The sequence below is a fragment of the Octodon degus genome, unplaced genomic scaffold, assembly GCF_000260255.1.
Source record: "Octodon degus isolate 3935 unplaced genomic scaffold, OctDeg1.0 scaffold00112, whole genome shotgun sequence".
NCBI classification, from domain to species: domain Eukaryota; kingdom Metazoa; phylum Chordata; class Mammalia; order Rodentia; family Octodontidae; genus Octodon; species Octodon degus.
Genome location: NW_004524688.1, coordinates 5669132 through 5689809, shown reverse-complemented (window position 1 = coordinate 5689809; position 20678 = coordinate 5669132). Strand labels below are relative to the sequence as shown.

At 44.7% G+C, this 20678-nt stretch overlaps 1 protein-coding gene across 2 annotated transcripts in view; it reads left to right on the top strand.

The window, feature by feature from the left end:
* The window catches only part of Tbcd (tubulin folding cofactor D), a 163195-nt gene that overhangs the window by 27310 nt on the left and 115207 nt on the right, over window positions 1–20678 (top strand). For both annotated transcript variants that reach the window (XR_002817683.1, XM_023699333.1), the window contains exons 5-7: window positions 999–1145; window positions 1560–1615; window positions 19968–20100. Coding sequence is in view for 1 of the 2 variants with exons in the window: in XM_023699333.1 (XP_023555101.1) it covers window positions 999–1145; window positions 1560–1615; window positions 19968–20100 (336 nt within the window). In the remaining variant the exon portion in view is untranslated. The remainder of the gene's footprint in view (window positions 1–998; window positions 1146–1559; window positions 1616–19967; window positions 20101–20678) is intronic.

Genomic DNA, 20678 nt, shown 5'->3' with positions numbered 1-20678 from the left:
TGGGGGATTGAACCGCGGTCCCTGATGCTTTGCTAAGCTTGTTCTAAGTAGGTGCTTTAGACCACTGAGCCATCTCACCAGCCCCCGGAGTGAACTCTTGTTATATTGATTACTGAAAGTAAGGTCTTTTTTTTTTTTTTTTTTTTGCTTCTTATGCTAGGGATTGAATGTAGAGCCTAGCATATGCTAGGCAGGTGCTGCATAACTGAGCTACACCTCCAAGCACCTTTTTTTTTTTTTTTGCAGAACTGGTGATTAAACTCAGGCCCTTGTCGCATATTCTACATAGCCATCTCGCCAGCCCCCCAAGTACCTAATGGCACTCCTTTCCTTTTTTATTTGAAAGTCTGTTTTTCCCTTTTCTTTCTTTCTTTCTTTCTTTCTTTCTTTCTTTCTTTCTTTCTTTCTTTCTTTCTTTTTTTTTTTTTCAGAACCGGGGATTGAACTCAGGCCCTTGTGCTTGCCAGGGAAGCACTTATTCCACTGAGCCATCTCCCTGGCCCTTCTTTTCTTCTCCTTTCTTTTCTTTTCTTTTGTGAGCACTGTGGATGGTATTAATCCCAGAGTTCTCTTTTAAGTTACATACATAGATGTTTTGCTAAGTTGCTGAGACTGGACTCAAAAATAGGGTCCTTCTGCCTCAGCCTTCTGAGAGCTGGAATCTCAGGCATGCACCGTCGTATCTGACTGGTTTTCCCTTTTTGAAAAAGACTGGTTTGCACTTTGAAAGGTGTCACTGAAGAGCAGCTACTCTGTGGGTGTGATTTTCCTGTGTTCACTTTTATATATATGTATTTTTTTCTTTTTTGCCAAGTTAGCTGAGACCAGAATGGGGGTGCATGGTGGAGATGCTGGAGGGATGTGGGGCTGGCTGGTGGTTGTGTGCCTGCCTGGCTCTTGGGTGGATAGCTCTGGTGGGCTGAGGGAGGGCAGCAGGTTTGTTTGGGGAACATGACGGTCAGTTCTGTGCTTTAATTCTGTCTGACTTGGCTTCTTAGACGTGGGAGACCCGCTACATGCTTTTACTGTGGCTCTCTATGACCTGCTTGATCCCTTTCGACCTTTCACGCCTTGATGGGAACTTGAGCACCGAGGTGGGGCAGGCCCAGAAGCCCATCATGGACCGCATTCTGCAGATAGCAGAGGTGAGCGTGGCTGTGTATGTGACCTGCTGTTATTGATGTCTTCTTTCACAATAAATGCTGTTAATGCTGTCCTGAAGTTTGAGTGTAAGCTTTTGATATTTGGGTAGGCTTTTGGTAGTTAGTTGTTTCTTTAACTGCTAGTATTTTTCAGTGAGGCAAAATTCCACCTAAACTTTTTTTGAAATTGTGATAGCTCAGAGGTCAGGTTTATGTTGGCAAACATTTCTTTATAGATGATGCATGTATTCTGTTAAGCATTAGAACTTATGCCATGTTTAGTGGTAATGGTAAAAGAAATTAAGGAATCATTTTATGTCTGATTTTCAATATATAGTCTGACTTTCATATATAGTCATTATAGGAAATTTAGAATAAAGATAAGAATAGTAATTGAAACCTATCAAATTTTCGTAGTCCTACTTGCTTGTCAGTGACAAAGCTCGAGATGCGGCTGCTGTCCTGGTGTCTAGGTAAGTCCAGTGGGACCCTAGGGTTTTGCCTCACTTAGGAGTGCAGATGAGCCTTTCCCAGGTCCCCCGTGTGTCACTGTGTGGACAGATGGCTGCTTCCCCATGTCTCCACTTGTGGTGTGGCATGGCTTTGTCATGTCCCTGTGCAGTGGGGAGTTGGGAGCTGGCTGAGCTGTCCTTTTAGTACCTTTACCTGGAACAGGGTGCAGGGTGTACAGCTGAGTGGTGGGGCCCAAGGGTGGAGGGTGGAGCCTCGTGTCCTGGGCCGTCCAGGCTTTTCTTGGGACAGCTCCTCCGAGAGGAGAATTCTGCATGGGTGCTCCTGGTTCAGCCAGGGCTCACGTGAGATAGCCTTCGCTTTGTAAGTATGAGCCCCCGTGCCTTCATGTCCAGGGCTGTGTCCTGTCTGTGGTGGGCACTGGACCCTTTTCTCTGCTATATACCTTTTCCCACCCTACTGCCATGCAGACTACCCTGCATGTTGGGCAGCTGACCTTCTAGCCACAGTCCTTCTTGAGCCTTGTAAATTTTTTTTTATTGGTATATTTTAGATATACATAATGATAACATTCATCATACAGAATTTGTGCCTGTACATTATACGTCTTGCTTATTGTTTTTCCTCATCCTCCTCTTCCCCTTCAACTCCTTCCTGTCATTTAAAAAGCTTTGTTTCCATGTTTTTCCTTTTCTTTTATCCCTTCCTTCCTTTTCCCCTACCCCTTCCCTTGTTCCCCTTCTCATTTGAACATTTTCTTCCCATTTCCCAATATCTATTATATATTTTGATTCTTACTTACACTTTTGGTTCCTCACACCAGAGAAACTGTAGTATTTTGATGTGTGTTGGTTTTATTTCACTTCAGAGTATGGTCTCGAGGAGCATCCAGTTAGATATGAATATCCCGAGCTTATCCTTCTTTGTGGGAGAGCAGTACTCCATTGTATAAAACCATTTTTATCCATTCGTTGGTTGATGGGCATTACAAACTGTGCTGCTATAGATATGCGTGTCATACATTGCTGTGCTGTGATGCTTTTCGGGAAGATACCAAGAAGAGGAATAGCTGGGTCAAGTGTGACTTCTAGTACTTATTTTTTGAGGAGTCTTCACATTGATTTCCATAGTGGTTGCCCCAGGCTACATTCCCACCAACAGTAGAGAATTCCTTTTTCCCCACAGCCCATCTAGCATTCGTTATTGGTTTATTTCTTGATAATAGCTATTCTTTCTGGACTGAGATGAATCTCAGTGTTGTTTTAGTTTTGTGGCTCTCCAGTGACCGGTGATGTTGAACATTTTTTCATGTATTTATTTGCTGTTTGTACTTTATCTGAGAATTGTGTATGTATCTCAGATGGCCATTTTTGGATCGGGTCTTTAAATTGGTGAGGGTCTGATTTTTTTCAATGCCTTATATATTCTAGATTAGTCCTTTTTCTTTTTTTATTATTTATTTATTTAGTTTTGGAATTTTAGGGAAAGGTCTACAAGGGTGTTCAGGATCTCACACTAGATCGGACTCATAGTGATCCACCTGTTTACAGCCTCCCAGGAGCTGGGATTATAGGCGCACACCACTAGATTAGTCCTTTTTCTTTCTTTTTTTTAAAAATTGATTTTATTAGATTACTCCTTTTTTTGAGGAACAATTGGTTAAAAAATTTTCCCACTCTGAGTTGTCCCTTTACTCTGTTGATCATTTCTTTTGCTGGGCAGAAGCTTTTGCTTTTTAATAGGGTGAGATTCTAGGTATTGATCCTTTGTAATAGCTCCCGCGTGATTGACTTTTTTGTTCTTTGCTTACACTTTGTCTTTTTTATTTTTTATTTGGCAGAACCAGGGATTGAACTCATGCCCTTGTGCTTGCCAGGGAAGCGCTTATTCCACTGAGCCATCTCCCTGGCCCCTACACTTATGTCTTTAATAAGAGTTCTACCTGTTTTTATTTTTATTTATTTTTTTTAATGTCTGCCTGCCTGCCTATCTGTCTGTCTGTCTGTCTACTACAGGGTTTCGCTATGCAGCTCAGACTTGTAGTAATCCTCCTGTCTCAGCCTCCCCAGCTCTGGGATTATAGGTGTGTAACCCTGTCTGGTTTTGGTGGCCGGCACTGTGTGCTTTTGGTTCCAGGGCCAGAACGGCATGTGGTACTGGGGGATCAAGCCCAAGTCCTTGTGCTTGCCAGGCAGGCACTGAGACATCTGAGCTATCTCCCCAGCCCAAGTTCTACCTATTTTATCTTCTAGCAGATTTACTCTTTCTTTCTTAACATTTAGATCTTTGATTCATTTTGATTATAGTTAATGATGGTGAAAGATAATGGGTCTAGTTTTAATCTTTAGCATGTGGAAAGCCAGTTTCTTCCAGCACCATTCTTTTTTTTTCCCCAGTACTGAGAATTGAATTCATGACCTCATGCTTGCCAGGCAGTTGTGTCACTTAGCTAACTCCATGGCAGCTAAATCTGTGGCTCCAGCACCATTCGTTAAATAGTTTCTTTCAGTGAAAATATTTGGCTTCTTTGACAAAGATAAGATGGCTGAGTATGTTTGGAGTTGTTTCTACATCTTCAGATCTGTTTGATTGATCCTTGGGTCTTTTATTTTTGCCAGTACCATGGTGTTTTTTTCTTTTCTTTCTTTTTTTAATCGTAGTAGATTTGTAGTATAACCTGAAGTCAGGGATTATGATGCCCCCTACCTTGCCTTTGTTGCCCAGACTTGCTCTTGCTATTCCAGATCTCTTCTGGTTCCAAATTAATTTTAAAATTATTTTCTCTAATCTTGTGAGACATGTTATTGATATTTTGATTGGAATTGGATTAAATCTGTATAACAGTTTTGAAAGTGTGACCATTTTAATTGTATTGTTTTTTTTCTACCCAAGAACAAAGGATATCGTTCCATTTTTTGATGTTCTCTTCAACTTCCTTTTTCTGAGTACTGTAGTTTTCAATGTAGAGGTATTTTACATCCTCCATTAGATTGATTCCTAGGTATTTCATTCTTTTGGATATTATCATGGAAGGTGTTGTTTACTGAATTTCTCGGTTTGTTATTTGTGTATAAGAATGCTAGTGATTTTTGAGTGTTGACTTTGTATCCAGTACTGAATTTTGGAGTTTTCTATGTAGAATATCTTGTCATCCACAAATAGTTTAACTTCTTCCTTTCTTATCCTTGTTTTTTCTCTTGTCTAATTGCCTTGGTTAACGTTTCCAGAGCTATATTGATTTTGTTCTTAATTTTTTTTTTTTTTTTTGGTCCTTTTATGAGACAGGGTCTCATTGTGCAGTTCAAGTTGGCCTTGAATTCACTTTGTAGCTTAGGCTGGTCTCAGACTTGCTTTGATCCTCCTGCTTCAGCCTCCCAAATGTTGGGATTACAGGTGTGTGCTGCCATGTCCAGCTTCTAGAACAATACTGAATAAGTGTGATGACAGTGGATATCCTTGTCTTGTTCTTGATTATAGAGTGAAAGCTTTCAGTTTTTGTCTATTTATTTAGTACTGGGAATTGAACTTAGGGCATCATGCTTGCCAGGTAGGTGCTGTGCTGCTGAGCCACTGAGCTACATCCTCAGCCTAGTTTTTGTCCATTTAGTATGATGTTGGCTGTTGGTTTGTCGTAGATGGTTTATCATATTGAGATAAAAATCATCTATTCCATTTTTCTGTAGGGTTTTTTTTTTATCATGAATGGGTGTTGGATTTTGTCTAACACTTTTTGTGCATTTATTGAAATGATCTTTTTTTTTTTTGCAGGACTGGGGATTGAACTCAGGCCCTTGTGCTTGCCAGGGAAGTGCTTATTCTATTGAGCCATCTCCTTGGCCCGATCATATGTTTTTTAATTAATTAATTAATTTTTGGTGGCCAGCTCAGCGTGCCTTGGGGGCGGGGCTGGTGGGGCATGTGGTCCTGGGGATCAAACCGTGGTCCCTGCACTTTGCCTAAGCTTGCCTAAGTAGGCATATTAAACTGCTGAGCTATCTTGCCCCAATTATATGATTTTTGTCCTTGACTAATAGGGTGTACTACATTTATCAATTTGTGTATGTTGAACCATCCCTATATCCTTGGGATGAATCCTGCTTGGTCATGGTGTATAGTCTTAATGATTTGTTGCATTGTGTTTGCCAGTATCTTACTGAGGATTTTTGCATCTGTGTTTATTAGGGGGATTGGCTTGTTCTCTTTCTTAGTTGTGTCCGCCAAGTTTTGGTATCAGGGTAATGCTTGCTTCTGGGATTGAATTTGGGAGTATTACTTCCTTTTCAAAGAGTTTGAGAAGTATAGTATTAGGTCTTCTCTAAAATTCTTGTGGAATTCAGCAGTGACTGTATCAGGCCCTGGCTTTTCTTTGTTGGTAGGGTTTTTTTTGGTATCAAGTATTAAACTCAGGACCTTGTGCTTGCCAGGCAGGTGCTGTACCTCTAAGGTATATCCCCACTTTTGTTGGTAGGTTTTTAGTTGCATCTTTGATTCCATTGACTGATACTGGTTTTAGAATTTTTATATCTTTTGATTTAGCTTTGATAACGGAAACTGCCTATTCTGTGTTTTCTGTCTTCTAGTGGTAGGAATAAGTGATCTTTTGGAGTTCTTCTACAGGGCGTTTTATTCTTTTTTTTTTTTTTTTTTTTTTTTTTCCTGAAACCCCTTCCAGTGTGTTCCTCTTTATTCATTTTCCAAGTACAAACTTGAACTTGGATAGGCTGAGTTAACCCAACCCACCTCTGGCAGGTACACTCAACATGCTGTATAAAGTATAACATTCAATTTATTACTTCTTTCTCAAGAGAGTTTTCTTCAGTCCATTAAGACTCAGCTCCGCTGACATGGGCTTTGGTGGAGGCCGAGGGGCAGCACCAGCAGGTCTAAATCGGGGTGGAGGAGTTCGGTCCTTACGGGCTTCACGAGATAGATTTCTGACCACTTTGCTATGAATGGCACAACTCACACAGTAATGCAGCTTCACATACAGCTTGGGAAGCACATAACCGTCGAAGACACTCGCTTCGGAAATGTCCCTGACGGCGGCGGCCTCCACTATGTTCCGAATGACAAACTTCTTAATAGCCTTATCCTTGGGTGTGCACTGGGTGCAGTTCCTGCAGCGGATAGGCTGCACATGACCGTGGCCCTTTTTGGCACGATCGTTGTTCCTTCTTTTTCTCGTCATCTTGGAAAGGAGGACCCGAAAGAGCTTTATTCTTAATTGCATGGATTTCAGTGCTTTTTTGGACAAGATTGGTGAAGGGTGTGCCAAGGAGTAGCTCTTTGATTTACTGATTCTTTGTATTTTATTTTTTAGCTTCCCTGGCATTAACTTCCACTCTGGAATTTCTTCCCTCATATGAAGTTTGGGTTTGACTTGCTCTTCTTTTTCTAGATGCTTGAGACTCAACATTAGGTTGTTTGTTTAAGCTTGCTCTGGGTTGTTTTTGATATGGGAATTCAGTGCTATAAATTTCTATTATAGGACTGCTTTCGTTGTATCTCATAAGTTTTAGTGTGTTGTATTGGTATTATGGTCTAATTACAGAAGCTATCTCATTTCTTTTTTTCTGAGATAGTCTCACTGTATGGTTCAGTCTAGCCTTAACTCACGGCCGTTTTCCTGCTTCAGCCACCTCCCCAGTGATAGAATTATAGGTGTGTAACTTGCCAGGCCTGGCCAGTGTCTTCTTTAATTAATTTATTTTTATTTTTTCTCGTTATAGATTTTATTTTAAAGAGTAAAAAATAATAACTGGTAGAAATGGTACAGAATTTCAGAAGTCAAAATAGGAACTCATCAGTGGTTGTTATATTGCATATTGTTGCTTTCTTTTTCTTCTTCTTCCTCTTCTTCTTCTTTTTTTTTTGGCAGAACCGGGGATTGAACTCAGGCCCCTAAGCTTGCCAGGGAAGCGCTTAATTCCACTGAGCCATCTCCCCGGCCCCTTATTTAGGAGGGTGTTCCTTTATTCAAATGTGTTTGTGAATTCTTGTGCTTTCTTTTGCCACTGATTTCCAATTTCATTGCCTTATGGTCTGATAATATGAGTGAAATAATTTCATTTCATTTGCATTAATTTAACTATGTTCTATGAATTAATATATGTTCTGTTTTTGAGGACATCCCATATGTAGCTGAGAAGAATATGTATTGTGGTGTGGGGTGGAACACTGTAGACATCTACTAGATCCATTTGTTCAAAGGATTGGTTCAGTTCTCATATTTCATTGTTGACTTTTTGTCTAATCTATTTGTGACAGTGGGATATTGATGTTCCCTATTACAATTCCATGAATATTTGATTTTTTTCATGTCTGTTAATATTTGTTTTATATAGTTGAGTACTCTGGTATTTATTTATTGCATTTTCTGTTTGTTTGTTTTTATCTTTTTGAGACTTTCTCACTGTGCAGTTCAAACCAGCCTTGAGCTCACTTTGTGGCCCAAGCTGGCCTGACCTTGCCACGATCCTCCTGGTACACTGGTATTTAGTGCATATATATTTATGATTGTTATCTCTTCTTCTTGGATTAATTCTGTAAGGTTCCTTTCTACGGTACAAAAGAGAAGCAAGAGAAAAGTAAAGAAATCCTTTTTTGCTTAGTGTGTGTGTGGGCTGCTGAAGAGAAGTGAAGAGGAGCAAGGTCCCCTGGGGAGGAGGCAGGGAGACAAAGAATTTATGGGGCAGGGATGGGGTTGGAGTTTGCATGGGTTGTATGGAGTCTTAACTGGGACAGATTGGGGAAGGCTTATTGCATGTAAAAAACCAAAAGGAAGTCTGAGGTTAATGAGGAGGAAGAAGACAGAAGTCAGTCCAGGAGCGGCTTGTCCTTGGTATAGGATCCCCCTGCTTTCTTGACTTGCCACCTTGATGATCTGGCAGACAGATGCATGGGCTCAAATCTGTCACATTCCCTTTACAAGGTTATAGTAATCTTTTTTTTTTTTTGTCTCTTTTAATCAGGCTTGACCTGAAATCCACTTGGTCTGTAAATAGATAGCTACTGCTGCTTTTTTCTGTGTTTCTATTGCATGGAATATTGTTTTCCATCCTTTGACTCTCAGTCTGTGAATTTCTTTTTTAATTAAATGTGTTTCTTCAGTGGCATACATGCTTGCCTGGGAAGCACAAGGTCCTGAGTTTGATCCCTGCTACCACAGAAAAAAACCCCAAAACACAACAACAACAAAAAAAATGAAGGTCAGTCTGTTGGAAAACAGAGAATGTCTAAATTGAATATTACTCCCCCTAAAATCTCAGAAGCAAACTGCAGAACAGCCACAATGTTACTGTAGGACCGGGGAGGGGAGATAGTTCAGTTAAATGTGTTTCTTGTGTGCAGCATATTGTTGGACCTTGGTTCTTTATCCATTCTGCTAGTCTGTTTCTTTTAATTGGTGAATTGAGACCATTAATATTGCTGTTGGGACCTAGTGTCATGTTATTTTCCTGCTGTTGGTTTACTCTCTTTTCTTAACCCCCTGTCTTTTTTTCTTAACCCCCAGGCTTCCCTTGCCTGGCTGATTCATTCTGTTGGGGTTCATGGAGTTTGTAGTCCTTATTATCTCTTTCTAGAATGGCTGTTAGAACATTTTGGAGTGCTAGTTTGGTGGTCATGAATTTCTTTAGGTGTAGTTTACCATGGAAACATCTTATTTATACAAAACTTTTTCTTTTTTGAGGGGGTGGTTTGGAGACAGGGTCTCATTTTATGGTTCAGGCTGGCCTTGAGTTTGATTATGTAGCCTAGGATGGCCTTGAACTTGTAATGATCCTCCTGCTTCAGCCTCCCAAGAGCTGGGCTTACAAGTATGCACCACCACGCCTGGCTCGCCATCAATTTTGAAAGATAGTTTTATAGGGTTCATCAATCTGATTTAGAGGTTTTTTTCCCATTTAGGGCTTGAAATATTTTATTCCAAGCTGTCCTTGATGTTGAGGGTTTGTATTGAGAAATCTGCTGTGATTTTGGTGGGCTTTTCTTGTGAAGTTGTTCAAGTCAGGGTTTTCAAGGAAATAGATTTGATGTAAGACACATGCTTTATAGGATTATTATATCATAGTCACTCAGAAAGTCACATGCAGAAGAATGCAAGAGATCTGTACACATACTAGAGACCCAAAGAATCCATCTGAGGGCCTAGAGCTCACGGCAGTGTCCTGCGTGAGTCCAGCTGAGGACCTCGATCCCATGGCAGTGTCTTATGCAAGTTGCGTCAGGCTTCTTTACTGGGAAGGCCTAAGTGCCTGTGGTGGAAGGTAGAAAGTCTGTACTGGAGAGGTGGGGGGGATCTGTGTCAGCAGGCTGGGTGATCTGTGAGGCAGCCAGGAAGTGCCACTCAAAGTAAGGGCCAGAGCTCACCAAGAGCACCACAGCCATCTTGGGTGACAGTGAGGACCCAAGGTCCTGTGACAGTTGAGAATAGCTGACTTCCTATCAGGAAAACCAATATGACGAAGTTGTCCAGGAGAATCAGCAGCATAGCACCTTCCCCTCCAGTTCTTGTTTTATCCTGTTGGCAACAGTCCTCAAGTGGGCCTTCCACACCTGGAGCCATCACACCTGTTCAGTTCAGTTGGATGGTACAAGTTGACCGTGAGTTAATTCATGCCCAATCTCAATCACCATCTCAGCTTAACCCAGGGGTGGAGCTGGCATGGTGTGCCAGGGATTGAACCCCAGCCACTGCACTCTGCCTAAGCAGGCACCTTAGTCCACTGAGCTATCTGGCCAGCCTGATTTTATTTTTTTCTAGTGCCTCATTCATCTGCTTTGTTCCTTTAGTTGTGTCCAGGTGGATGGCTTTTGAATTGTTCCATCTCATTGTCCCCTGGGTTTGCTGTTGGTGAGCTGAAAGTCTGAGGTGGATCTTGCTTAAGTGTCTTCTCATTTCTCTTCTTTTCTTTTATTTCTCCTCCCTCCCTCCCTCCCTCCCTCCCTCCCTCCCTCCCTCCTTCCTTCCTTCCTTCCTTTTTACCCATCTATAGTTTGTTTCCTGGGTTTATGCTTGTAAATTGCTAATGGCAATTGGATTTATTGCTAGTATTTAGAATCCTTAGGAAATGACTACTTTTCAGAGATGCCTTTCAGGTATAGCGGACTTTTGGGTTTTGAGTCTGTTGTAAGGTTCTGCCTTTGTGATGCACTGGCGATGAGAAGTTGCTGTCTGGTTGGCATAGCCCCTGGTTTTTTAGCACTGGCCTATAGCATTTTTTGTGACTCTTTGGCAATCTCAGTCTTGGCATATCTGGAAGAATAACTGATCAGAAGAATTATGGCACCTTGGCTAAAGTCGTACAATTAGCAATAACAATCAGATGTAGCCTAGAAAATGAAGAACTGTGGTAACTATTAATTTTCTTTCTTTCTTTCTTTCTTTCTTTCTGTTTTTTTAGACAGGGTCTCACTAAGCAGTTCAGGCTTGCCTTTAATTCACTTTGTAACTCAGGCTGGACTTGCAAGATCCTCCTGCCTCGGCCTTCCAAGTGCTAGGATTACGGGCGTGCATCACCACACCTGGCCTTAATTTGCCTGCTTTTATCCTGTGAACTAGATTCCTGGTTGTTACTAAAACAATCCAGAGAATTGTATACAGTAAACAAGCCCTTAGTATGGCAATCTTACCCTCAGGAGAAAATTTAAAAGGATTTAGGTGGTAGAAATGGAGAAGTAGAAAAATGAAAAGAGATTAGAAGAAAGGTTAGAGGCAAAGGAATATCACACAAACTTTGGGAAGCTGTTGAGGACAGGAGGGAAAAAGGAGGAAGAAATAAAAAGAACACAAATGTAAGGTTCTCTTTGGTGCAAATGAAAGTCAGGAGAGAAATAAAGGAGGCTTTTATTGTTTGGAGTGGGAGAGCTGCTTAAAGAGAAGCAAGGAGTCCTCTGATCTGAGACAAAGAACGCTCTGATTTTTATTGATTTTGACTCTGGCAGAGCTTGGAGGTGGTCAGGATGATGACTTGGAGTCTGATTAGAGGGTGGACTGGATGAGGTCTCAGGAACTGATAGGGGAATTGCTGGCGCACATGAAAATGAAGAGGAAATTCTGGGTGGAGGGGAAGAGGAGGAAGTGGGTTATAGGCTATTGTTTTTGGACCCTTTGCCTTGCTGGACCGCCATCATGATGACTGGGCAGGTTTTATATAGCAAAAACCCACTAAGAACGAGAAGAACCAAAAAACCCAGAAATAGAGTTCACACTTACACAAAGAAGAACAAGCAGTCAAGAAAGAACAAGACATGTTTATCAATAAAACTATGGCAAAAAAAAAAAAAAAGAACAAGACATTGCCAGATGATGATTAAGAAGCTAATAAAAAAAAATGGTGCCACATACCACAACTGTAAAAACAAAACAAAACAACACAAGCTAGAAAAATCAAACTAAGGAGAAAGATCCCCTTCAAGGTGTATCTTTACTGTCACTGGTAGACAGAGTGGGCAGACAAAGTCCAGATTTGTGTTGATTAATTGCAGTAATCCGGCCAAAATTTACAGCAGGAAGGTGGATAACTCCAGCAAGCCTGCACCTTTAGTTTAACTGAAGTTCAGGCTGGTGTCTAGTTGTGGGGCTGGAATCTGATTTGTTCAGCCTACAGCACTTCCTGTGGCTCCTGTGGGCTTGAACCCAGCTCCCTGACTTCCTGCTGACTTGAGCCCTGACACTGGCAGGGGCTAGAGGGAGTCAGCCCGCAGATGCTGAGTTCCAAGGTCAGTGGACCCCTCTTCAGGTTGGCTCGTGGCTAATCACCTGCTCCTGGGGGATGTCTGAACCGGAGTCTCACTGGCCACTGCAGTCTGCTGTCTCCACTGTTCCATTATGCTGGTGTGTTTCTCTGTAGAGGCTTCTGGGGTCACCAGTAGTCACTGTGCATCTGTAGTTTCAGGCCACCCTTTGCAGCCTGTGAGGGCTCCGGGGGAAAGTGCTACTCGCTGCCTCCTGCTGCATCGAGGTCTGTCTCTTGCTCCTGGGTCCCCGGAGTCCCTTTCCTTCTGTCGTTTCCTCCTCATGTTGCTGTATGGTATTCCAGTGTTTGGAAACCAAACCTTGAGGAGGCTCATTCTCTGCTATTCACCGGACTGCCATCTTCCTAGAAATCTCTCTGAACTTTAGGCCAATGTTACTGACACAGTGGAGTGAGAGTCCCAGGGACTTGGGACACAGTTCCTGCAAAACTGAACAAGTCCAACTCTATTTTTCCATATTTATCCATGGTGTGGCCTTGTAGATGTCTGTGAATTTTGTTAAGTGAAAAATCAGCATCCTTTTTTTTTGGCTGGCTCAGAATGCCTTCAGGGCAGGTTTGATTCCTGGGGATTGAACCACAGCAAACCCACAAAGCCTGACTGCTTTGTTGAAGTAGCCACTTAAAGAACTGAGGTAAGGGGCAGGCCCCCAGCATCCTTTTTTTTTTTTTTTTTTTTTTTTCTTTGGCGGAACCGGGGATTGAACTCAGGCCCTTGAGCTTGCCAGACAAGCGCTCATCCTTTTTTTTTTTTTTTTTTGATAACAGAAGTTGAACCTTATCTTGAGCTATGCCCCAAGATCTTTTTTAAAGATTTTAAGACAGGGTTTTGCAAAGGCTGCCCTTTGCAAAAGGGTTGCCCACGCTGGCTAGAACTTGGGATCCTCCTGCCTTAGCTTCCCAGAATGCTGGCATTATGGACATACACTACTATTGTTGTCTTTTTTTTTTTTTTTTTTTGGCTGAACTGGGGATTGAACTCAGGCCCTTGCACTTGCCAGGGAAGCGCTTATTCTACTGAGCCATCTCCCCAGCCCCAATTGTCTTGCTTTTATTGCTATTCATAGGACCGGCAGTCATGAGCATGGTAGATTCATGATAACCTTGACTCTGGAATCTATTGCTAGTGTAATGGTTGATATATTATATGAGCTTGAGAATTTTAGAAGCTTCACTAAGTAACTCAGCAGTTCTCCATCCTGGGATGTAGAGGACATGCCCTTATTCTGGGATGTTGTTTATTCTGTCAACTTGAGAAGTTTAGAAGTTTAAGTGACTCAGCAGGGGGCCAGGGTCCTCACTTTGAAAACATCCTGAGCCTTTGCAAGAAGAGGGTATGGAGGTAGTGGGGATAGTGTGAGTGCTACACCTCTGGAGGGCAGGTTGCTTGCGTACAATGTAAGGGAGAAAAAGAAGTTTGCTTCCCACTTTTGCTCTTGTTGCTTTGCTGTCTTTTAAGGCCATGAGTGGTTGTCCCTCTGCCATGTGCCACCCTGCTTCGCAGCCAGCTGATTACAGACAGAATGTCCACAAACTGAACTAAATAAACCTTTCCTCTCTTAATTCTGTTTTTTTAAAATTTTATTTATTTATTTGTGTATGTGTGTGGCCAGCTCAGCCCACCAGGGGGCGGGGCTGGCTGGCATGTGGTGCTGGGGGATTGAACCGCAGTCCCCGTGCTTTGCTAAGCTTGTTCTAAGTAGGTGCTTTAGACCACTGAGCCATCTCACCAGCCCCCTCCTCTCTTAATTTTAGATGTTGGGTATTTTGTCTCAGCATTGAAGAGAAAATTGACCAGCAACTGGAAGGCCAGACCCTGTTTCCTCTGGTGTGGAATGGCAGAGCTGTAGCTGGAAGCACCAGGGGGGATGTGGGAGTGGCGCTCCAGTGCCATCTGGTGTTGAGATGAGTAGACATTTCTGTGGTGGAGATGGTCTCAGCCTGAGACCAGGAGGGCCCTTGCTGATGGGGACAGTGTGCACAGTGTGGCCACTCAGCCTGATTGGTCCTGTGAGTTCCCCGGCTTTAGAGTGGGTACAGGCAGTTGCCGGAAGAAGGCTTGGGTGCGTTGCCAACCCTCTTCCCTGGCTTTGGCTCCTCAGTGCCCTGTGCTGCCTTTAGGGGGGTGTAAGGAGTGGGCTGTGTCCCCATGCGGGGCGCCTCCTGTGCCTCATGGAGGTGCTGCTCTCCTTGCTAACTGTGTCTCGTGTCTCTGCTGCTCTTCCCTTTGCTGCCCTGACCCTGGCTGCTTCCTCTGTTAGCTGACCTTTAACCCTGGATGCTTCCTATGACTCTTGTGTGACAGAGATGCTTAGGAAGGAGTGTGGTCTTGTAGAAATCCGACAGTAGATAAGTACACCTTTCTATTATTTGTTCTTTTGTGTGTGTGTGTGTGTGTGTGTGTGTGTGTGAGATAGTATCTCACTGTAAGTTAAACTGGTCTTGAACACCATGTAGCCCAGAGTGACCTTGAACTAGTGGCAGTCTTCTGCTTAATCCTATTTTGGTTTTTTTTCCTTTCAGTACTAGGGATTGAACTTGGGACCTTATGCTTGCCAGGCAGGCACTTATGCAGCTGAGCTATCTCTTTGGCCCCCATAGCCTCTTTATTTTGAGACGAGGTCTCATTATTTAGTTTTGGCTGGCCTTGAACTCAGTATGTAGCCTGGGCTGGCCTCAAGCTTATGGCAATCCTCCTGCCTCAGTCTCCTGAGTGCTGGGATTGCAGGCATGCCCCACTAGTGTGCTCCATCTACAAAAGGTGGTGTTGTCAGAACAGGAAACCCTAAGAGAACACTCAGCACTTGCAGTTAGAACACATGCATGTACTGTCCTTTTTCCTCTTTCTATGCTGCTATTGAACTGGACAGGAACATGTGGTATTAGAAAGTGGAACCCTGCTTTTCCGTTGGCTCAAGTGGCTGCTGATTGAGTGGCTCATGCGTCCTGTGTGTCGTATGGTGCCTGGCCCTGCCCCACGGGACAGAGCATGCCTGGTTTGGTCCAGGATCTCACGGGCGCGATTTCTGCGCTGTCTTCTGCTTTGGGTATCACGGGCCCCTGTGCTGCGACTCCTGGTCCAGGGCCTCAGAGCCATCTCTTCACCATCGTGCGGTTCCCAGGGGCATTTTATTTGTAGGTTTTGGACTAAAAGTTTTAAGTTAAAGCAGTTCATTTTTCTTTTATTAATTTGCTTTTTACCTTTTTTTTTTTTTTGAGCAGAATGTATTTATTGAGAAAAAGAAAGCTCCTCTCCCGAGAGAGGGACAGGGGGGGGGGCTCCGGGCGGGTAGTTCCCCCCCCCCCCGCTTTTTACTTTTAAGCTCAGAAGTCATCAGCTTTGAAGAGATTTAACAAATAGTCACCTTCCCCCCATGCTTTAATGTTTTAACACACAATAATTTTCCTTAGAATTGCCTTTGGTTTAGGATACATGAGGGCTTTTTCTTTCTTTGTGTTTTTTTGAGACAGGGTCTCACTATGTAGTGCAGGCTGGCCTTGAACTCATGCTGATCCTCTTGCCTCAGCCTTCTAAGTGCTGGGGTGACAGGTGCGTGCAGCCACACTCAGCTTTAGCACCATATTGTGAACATTTTTGGGTTTGGTACCGGGGATCGAGTTCAGGACCTTGTGTTTGCCAGGCAGGCGCTTATGCCTCTGAGTTGTCTCCCAGCCCAAATGTATTAATATCAGTGTGCCATACTCTCTGGAACACAGCTCATAATGCTGCCTGGACCTGTGCTGCTGGTGCTGAGCAGAGTACTGTGCCTGGTCACAGCACAGGGAGAGGTGTGACTGGGGGCCAAGCCATGGCCTGTTTTCTAGGAAATCCTTTCCAGTATTGCACAGCCTCAGGTCTCTCTGGGAGGTTGTTCCCTTCAGGGTCTCCTGTCATTGAAAGCTGCTTCTTAGCACGCATAGAGCTCATGTTTATGACTGCAGGAGCAGCTTCCCCAGACACCTGGGCATGTGGGCTCTGTGTTTCCTGTGGTGTGGCTGGGATGTGGGTTCTTTTTTTTTTTTTTTTTTTTTTGTATTTTTAGGGAAGGGTCTACAGGGTGTTCAGGGTCTCACTACTAGATCAGATTCATAGTGATCCACCTGTTTACAGCCTCCCAAGAGCTGGGATTATAGGTATGTGCCCCGGGGGTGGGGCCAGGAGAGCAGGGCCAGGGGAGCAGGGCCTGGGATCGAATCCCTGGCCCCTGTGCCTGCTTTCAGGTGCTTTAATCCGCTGAGCATTTGGCCTGCCCTGGGATGTGAGTTCTCATGAACAGGAGGCAGCCCAGGACTCACAGGAACCTTAGTGTGCATGTTCCTGTCCGTGCATCTTTCTGAATGTGTCCATTTTGCTTGTTTGTATTTTCGGACTTCTGTTCCTTTTTTAATTGAGTATTTAAAAATTTTTTTTATTTTGTTGAGAAACAACGAGACAGTTTCAAAACTGATTAATAGAACAGTATCAATAATTAATACCGCGGGCTGGTGAGATGGCTCAGTGGTCTAAAGCACCTACTTAGAACAAGCTAAGCTAAGTAAAAACACAGGGACTGCGGTTTAATCCCCCAGCACCACATGCCAGCCTGCCCCGCCCCCTGGTGGGCTGAACTGGCCACACACAAAATAAATAAATAAATAAGTAAATAAAAATTAAAAAAAAACCCTTAAAAAAATAAGTAATACATTATATATTGTTATCTTCTTAGTGGTCATCCATAGTACAAGAAGCAGACAGGATATCCTGTCCAAACACTATTAGGACAAATCTTTCTTCTCATTGAATTAAGCGAAAGTAGCTGTATATCTATTTGTATACAAATACAAAATGGTCCTTCCTTTATATCTCTTTTTTTTGTTTAGTCCTGTCAGAGATGGGTATTCCATTGGCATCTAAATACTATAGGTACATGAAGTCAGCAAAACAATCCAACACAGTCTAGCAGTCTACAATAGTAGTGAGTTATCCACAGAAGTTGTTGACTTGAGCCTTTCACAGATCAGCATATTAATATGGCTTTACTTTATATACCTTGTTTTTCTGCCTTTTTGCTGGATGGTTAAGACCAAGATAAAGCAAGACCTGTATAACAAGAAATGTAACTTTTGTATCTGATAAGGTCAGTCAAGTACCTTAGGATTTATCCCGTAACCCTGTACCGCACTTTGTAGATCCTTTGTCAGTGTCGTCCATGTGGATGAGTCATGGCCATTGCTTGACCAATTTGCTCTCTGTGAAAGCCTGAGAGAATGTTTTCTCTCCATGTGACTCTCCTTGGGCACACTATACATCATCGATTGCATTCCTCTGTGGCTCCATAATCTCCTTGATCAGAAAATTTGGGACACCACTGAGTTACATGATGTTACAGTATAGGTTCTCTCCTTTTTTTTTTTTTTTTTTTCCTCTCCTTTTTTAATTGAGAAAAATAGCATTGCCCTAATTGCTGCAGAGCAGCTTTAGGTTGGTATCTCACTTGGAAATCACTTGTGTGATTTTACTCTGGACTAGGGTTAAGTCAGATGAGCACACGTGGTCTCTTCTCTGTAGAGGAAGACTGGGCCCAGGGCCCCAGGGAACCCCAATTCCTGGGGTGGGGGCAGGTTCTGGGGCATCATGGCCATGCATAAGGCTGGTACAGAATGGAGGCCAGTTCAGGGCAGAGGTTTGTGGAGGGGGCCTGGGGTGCAGGGCAAGGTCGGGTCTGTGGGCGAATATAGGGGTCTGATGGTTGCTCAGTGTGCCCCAGGAAGGAATGGTGGTGGGAAGGAGGAAAGGACAGACAAAGAGACAATAGCTGGGTGAGGTGGAGGTTCTGTCTCTTTTGAGTGGAGGAGAGGAACCTACCTAAGAACTGTAGAGTGTTTATTTATACCCTGGAGAGGTTGATGTCAATTTTAACCTCTTTACAGTTAACAAGCTGCAAAAGCTTATTTACATGCTTCGAGGAGCTCCTGTGTTTGGGCTGGCTTTGTCCTGTGTCCTGCACTGGTAAATACTTTCTAGCTTCAGCCTCCTAACAGGTGGGGCCGGAGCTGAGTAGGGAGGGGAGTTGGTAAAGTGAGGCTTGGTAAAAGGGGTGGTGTTGGAGCTGCACCCTGAAAGTTTCCTGGAGGAAGTCGGAGGCATGGTGCAGGCCTGGGGTGCATGTGGTTGACTTACTGCTACACGTGGGTCTGGGTCTGGGTCTGGGTCTAGGTTCAGCCTCTGGCATGGAGCCCATCTGTGGACTCCTTCAATGTGGTACTTGTGGAGAGTGCCTGGGTGTCTGTCCCAGGTCCCAGGGTCAGGCAGATGTGGGCCAGGCTGCAGTCTGAGTTGCCTTTGACTGCTGACACTGGTTATGCTGTGGGGGTGGAAATGGTGTACAGGTTTCCAGGTCCTCAGTGAGGGTGCATGTTCAGTGAAGCCTCTAGCCCCTTTTAGGTCCATTGAGAGGTTCCCTTGGCAGAGCATGGGAACTGGAAGTTGGACTGAGCGGACTGTTCAGGGATCTGAGGTGTGGGGTAACTTGTGGGGAGCAGGGAGAACATCAGAGCCTATGTGGCACAGGTCTGCTCCAGGAACCAACTGGTCCCTGCATGTTGCATGAACACAGGGTCCAGCCAGGTCCAGCAGGAATCTGGGTGAGAAGTTTGGAAATGGGGCTGCCAAGCACCCGGTTGTGTCCTTTAGGGTGGTGGCATGAGGGAATGGGCTGCTCTCTGCTCACAGGAAGTGGGAGAGTATGATCATGGTTTTTGCCCGGTGCTGTGTCTGTCCCAAGTGTCCTGTCAGATGCACCCCAGCAGGGCACCCATGCTGCCCCAGAGTGTCAGGTTGTGTCATTGTATATGGTGCCCTGAGCAGGTGGCTCACCCCGAGTGGAGCTGGCCCTACTGAAGCCAGCTGATGGGCTACACATAGAGCTATCTAGGGAGTACAGAGTGACTAGGGATGGCCTGGGCAGGTTGAGAGAGGTTGTGGCTTGGCAGCGCCAGCTCTGACTCAGTCTCCCTCACTCAGCTTGCCTGTCACAGGTCCCCTTGGAGGTTGTCTCTGTGCCCTCTCTTGGAGGCAGCCCCTTCCTTCCCCTGCCTGCTTGCTCTCTGACCCTTCTTAATGTCTCTTGTATCTGTGGCTTGCTCTTTCCCTGGGGGGATGAAGCCCCGGGAGTGAAGGGCCAGGCCCCAGCCACTCCGCCTGAGAGCTGGCTGTGCTGCTCGGGGCTGGGGCTGGGGGTGCACTCTGCACCCAGTCAGCAGGGTGGCTGTGTATTGGTGTGAGGTTCAGGGTGGGGAGGGCTGGGCAGGTGATGAGGGGTGATGACCAATGGTGGTGAGAGGTAAGCAGGCTGCTGGGGCTGTGTGTCCTGAGGCCAAAGATGCAGGGCAAAAAAGAGGGCAGCTGTGCAGGCTGCTGGTCACCAGCAGGCCCACTACAGAGAGAAGGGGGTCTATGGCCTGACAGGTGGGGAGGCCAGCAGCTGGGGCTCCAGGTGAGCAGCAGCCGGTCAGGGGCCATGTGTGTGTACAGCACATGGGGAGGATGTCCAAGGGCCTGGGCCCGGGCCCCTGGGCAGTGGGTCTTTTCCATGTCTGTGCTCCTGTTCCCTCACAGGTTTATCACACGCCCTGATGTCAAGCAGAGGAAGATGGCCGGGTTCCTGGACTGGAGCCTCAGCACCTTGGCCCGCTCCTCCTTCCACACCATCGATGGAGTCATTGCCATAGACGGGACACTGCAGGCTCTGGTGAGCTCCGTGGGGATAGCACTAAGAAGGAGCAGCAGGGAGCAGTGCTGGCTGCTAGCTGCCTGCAGTTCCCTGCTGGAGTTGCGTAGTGGTGGGATTCCTTGACCCCATAGGTAGGTCATGGGTTCTTTTCCCCTGCTGTGGCCCTGCTTTGGTGTGTGCTCTAGCACAGGATGTTGCGGGTCCTGCATTGCCACAAGAGGGCGGTAGTGCCCATGGAGCTGCAGCCAGGCCCTTCCAGCAGGTTTCCCTCCCATTCTGTCTCTGTGATATTTTGGAGCTGACCCTAATAAAGATAAGGCAGATCATTTTAAGTCTGATGTTCAGATGTGTATGTTCTTTGTTAAACATAGAACCTGACATGCTCAGAGTAGCCCTTGTCCACTGCCTCCTGTACCGGTCTTGTGCCTTGCTTGTCTTTTGTGTTTTGGGTGTTTTTTTGGAGACAGGATCTTGCTGTGTAGCCCAGGATGGTCTGGAACTCACAGTAATCTGCCTGCCTTAGCATCCTGAGGCTGGGGTTACGGGCTGCCATGCCCAGCTCCTTGCTTGTCTTTTGTACTTTATATATATATTTT